This window comes from Chenopodium album, chromosome 15 (genome assembly GCF_948465745.1).
Source record: "Chenopodium album chromosome 15, dcCheAlbu1.1, whole genome shotgun sequence".
Lineage (NCBI taxonomy): Eukaryota > Viridiplantae > Streptophyta > Magnoliopsida > Caryophyllales > Amaranthaceae > Chenopodium > Chenopodium album.
The window spans coordinates 50942257-50946224 of NC_137848.1; the positions used below are offsets into that span (position 1 = coordinate 50942257).

A 3968-nucleotide genomic window follows, 5' to 3' on the forward strand; every position below is an offset into this window, starting at 1 on the left:
TTGACATGCACCTTAGAGGTCTTGTGTCACTAGGACTAGGAGACATGGCTCGAGCTTGGAATGATAGTGCTCGATCTGTTCTTTCCGACTATATCCTTGGTCATGGAGGAGAAACATTCAGCTCTAAGTATGGCACCTGGGATTGTGTTTCACCAGATTGATGAAATTCTATGTAGGAAAACAAAAGTGAGGAACTCTCATATCATTCTGCTGCTGGTTGAGGGTCTTGAGGCTATTATAGGATATTACTGCCTTGTTTCTATCTTGTGAATAATATGCCAATATAAAAAGTAAATACTTGATGTAAATATACACATAATAAGGTAGGTCTATCACTTTGCTTCTAATTAAAACTAGGACATGCATCATGTATTCATGTATAGTCCTTACTTGACTTGTGACTATGGTTGTTAAAACTTGTCAATGTGATATAATAGTTTTAACAAAAGTATATTGCTCCTTAGCGGTATTGTTTTTTTTTGTAGTTTTATACTCGTGACTCTTTTGTTTGTTTCCTTTGAAACTGAAATCTTCCGTTTGAAGAGTGGGAAACTTCGATCATGAGCATTTATCATAACAATAATTCATATATGTGAATAAAAAATATAATCATGTGAAATCTGTTTAAGTTCATCACAAAATGTACTTTCAAATTTTTATAGTAATAAATAATAATTGTATTTTTCATAAATTTAGTAGTTAACACAGTTTCATAAAGAATGTTATTCAAAAATTCATGTCATATATTCTTATTGATTATGAGAAATCGAGGTAACGTGGCAACTAATTTCAGACAAAAGTGATACTGTAGCAAGTATTTGGATTAGCAGGGATACTCTAGCTTAAATGATTGGGCAGCTTGTAAAAGATAAGATATAGAGCTGACTCAAAGGCTAAGCTAAGTCAATAAAGTCGGCCAGTCAACTCCAATATTGACCACCTTTTAATGCCAAATCACACACATCAATCTTCTTTGAAGCTTCCTCATCTAATAATTGTGTGTGTATATATAGTAAAGAAAAGTTATATTATATGATGCAATTATCAAATTTACTCAATATCAAACTTTCAAATTTAGAAGAAAATTATGGCAAAGCAAGATGATCACATCAACCAATCCAACCTTTCGATTCGACCCTTGGATCCCACAACTGATGTGGATGATCTGATGGTATGGGCATCAGATGATCAAGTGACACAATTTTGTAGCTGGGACACCTACACTTCTAGGGACCAAGCTATTGAGTACATAAACAACTCTGTTCTAAACCATCCTTATTATAGGGTAATATGCCTTAACAATAGGGCAATTGGTGCTATTTCTGTTACTTGTAACACAGGAAATGATAAGTGTAGGGGGGAGTTGGGTTATGTCTTGGCATCAAAGTATTGGGGCCGAGGAATCGCTACGTGGGCGGTGAAGGCTGTGGAGTCTACGATATTCGAGGAGCGGCCGGAGTTGGAGAGGCTAGAGGCTCTTGTGGATGTAGAGAATAAGGGGTCACAAAAGGTGCTAGAGAAGGCTGGATTTTTGAAAGAGGGTGTTTTGAGAAAGTATTGTATTCAGAAAGGGAAGACTCGTGATATGGTCATGTTTAGTTTTCTTTCTACTGATGTTCCCCAAATGTAATTGTCATTAATTCAACATCAATCATTGTAACTTTGTACCAACTTTGATAAGTCTTCGTATTTATGAATACAACAATTATTATATATTAATTACAATTTATTTATTTTGAGAGAAAAAGTTCCGAGAGGCGAAATTCAATCTTATGTCTTGAATATCACTCATTAATACTTAAACCAACTAATCTAGTTGGCATCCACATGCTATGGAGAATATAATTTTTATTACTTTAAATTGTCCGTTTTTGTCACAAGTGAACATCACATTTTTTCCTTAGAATTTTTCCAACTAAATTAATTCTAATAAATGTTCATGCCTAAGGTGGTTTTTTTTTTTTCCTTAAAAAAACTTTTATTGAAAGATCTAGAGTTAATTTTTCATAAAATAAATTTTTTGTTTCATAATTTTTGTGGAAAATAGAAAATAATAAGGATCACTCGTATTTACTTTGAAAACTAAATAAAATTTTAGATACGGAGTACATAACATTTGAAATTAACTACTTCTTCACTAAGCCACTATTAAATTGAGTGATATGGTGTGTATTCAATAGCCATTTCTCCACTTTGAGTAGCTTATTTGTATACTAGTAAATCAATACATTACTACAAACTATGTGACATTCGACAAAACATCCTTTAAGAGTAGTAATTAGAGATTCACACACTAATTTTCTAATTCGGGTTACCATAAAAACAAAAATATAAACAATAATCTATGTCATGTCTTAGATACCAACCTCAAAACTTTAAACAAAACTCGTAGCGTCCATGAATAACCAAATTTCGTAGTGTCTATGAATAAACATAAGTAGTACGGAGTTAATGAGATTGAGATATAGTAGTAGTTTAAATACGACCCTGCTGTTTTAATACCCTTCCCTCCAATTTCTAACAGTTCTTGGCATTTCATCTTCTTCCTTCTTCTAGTGAGAGACCAACGTTCTCCTTCGTTAATTGGTAATGTATTCCTTTTCTTTCGAATCTTCGCGTATTAAACTCCATTGTTGCCCTGTATACAAGCTAATTCTTCAAGAACTGGTGAATTTTTGGATGAAATCCTCTGTTTTTTTTTTTTTTTTTCTCTTCAACTTCTTCATGTATAAACTATCAAGCAAGAATCTGGATGAAACCCATTAAATTTCTTTGTTTTTGAATTAAAACGCCTGGTTTTTCTCCACCAATAATATTTCTCTATTAAAACCCATTTAATTCGTTTAATTTCATCATCATCATCATTTTATTTCACCATTGATACTCTGTTTTCTTGGATTTTTTTATTTTTATTCCAGTAGATGAATAATTTAATGACTGAAATATCTTATAAATTTTGTGGGTATCATTATTAATGTTGTTTCTTAATTCAAGTTCTTCATTTAGTAGATAACAGAGACTTTCAACTATCAATTTTGCTAGTTTACAAATTCTTGGGAATTTTTTTTGTAGTGGAATATTGTTGCTTTTTTTTTTTTTTTTTTTTTTTTGGAAGCTAGTGGAATATTGTTGCTTGATTAATGACACGTTTATAATTTTGGCGAATAATTGGACAATCACTATGTTTTCTCGACTATATGAAATAATTGGAAAATAAAACTCATACAAGTATGTAGAAATCTTTCCCTTCATTTAATTTTATTTTAATTAGCAGAAATTTCGGCATTTTGTACCAAATTTTATAGATGGAACACTGATCTTGCTTGGTTTTCTTCGCCAATTTCATAATAGAAGTAAATCCTTATCGTTTGTTGATAGCAAATCACAATTCTTGCTTTGTTTTTGATGCAATATTTTTGAAATGCATAATAATTAGAATACTTTTTTTATTTTTTAATAATAATGGTACACTGAATTTAGAATTTCTGTCAAAAAAAAAAAAGAATTTAGAATTTCTGACTTGAGTTTCCTCACTTAATTACAGCATCTTAATCTGAATTACAATCTGAAACCAATTAGTCATTCATACTCTAAAATGACACCACCAACAATGCCACATCAGCTGCCAGAAGATGAAGATGACTTCATCGACTTGCTGTTCTCGTGCCCATTCATTGTTGAAGAAACCTTGCAGCAGACCTCGAGTCACAACTGTAACTCTACTGAAGTTACTCCGCATTCTGCAGTCATCACTGAGCCTCCAGCGACAGCTCTCACACCGTATGTTTTGGATTGTGAGGTCACTTGGCCGGCCTCAGTTCCGGAGTCTACTGAACCTTGTGTTCTTGAAGTTACAGTTTCGGTGCAATACGATTACATAAGTCCAGAAGTCAACTTGTTTTCAGAACCTACAGAGAGTGCTACTGAGAGCGCCTCACAACAAGAGGTACACTTTATTACACTTAACC

At 32.7% G+C, this 3968-nt stretch overlaps 1 protein-coding gene across 1 annotated transcript; it reads left to right on the top strand.

Moving 5' to 3' along the window:
- Nucleotides 1-1017: 1017 nt before the first annotated feature.
- LOC145582512 (uncharacterized) lies at nucleotides 1018-1719 on the top strand. The gene has a single exon (XM_081639497.1). The coding sequence runs from the start codon at nucleotides 1088-1090 to the stop codon at nucleotides 1628-1630; it is 543 nt and encodes a 180-aa protein (XP_081495623.1). The 5' UTR covers nucleotides 1018-1087; the 3' UTR covers nucleotides 1631-1719.
- Nucleotides 1720-3968: the final 2249 nt, after the last annotated feature.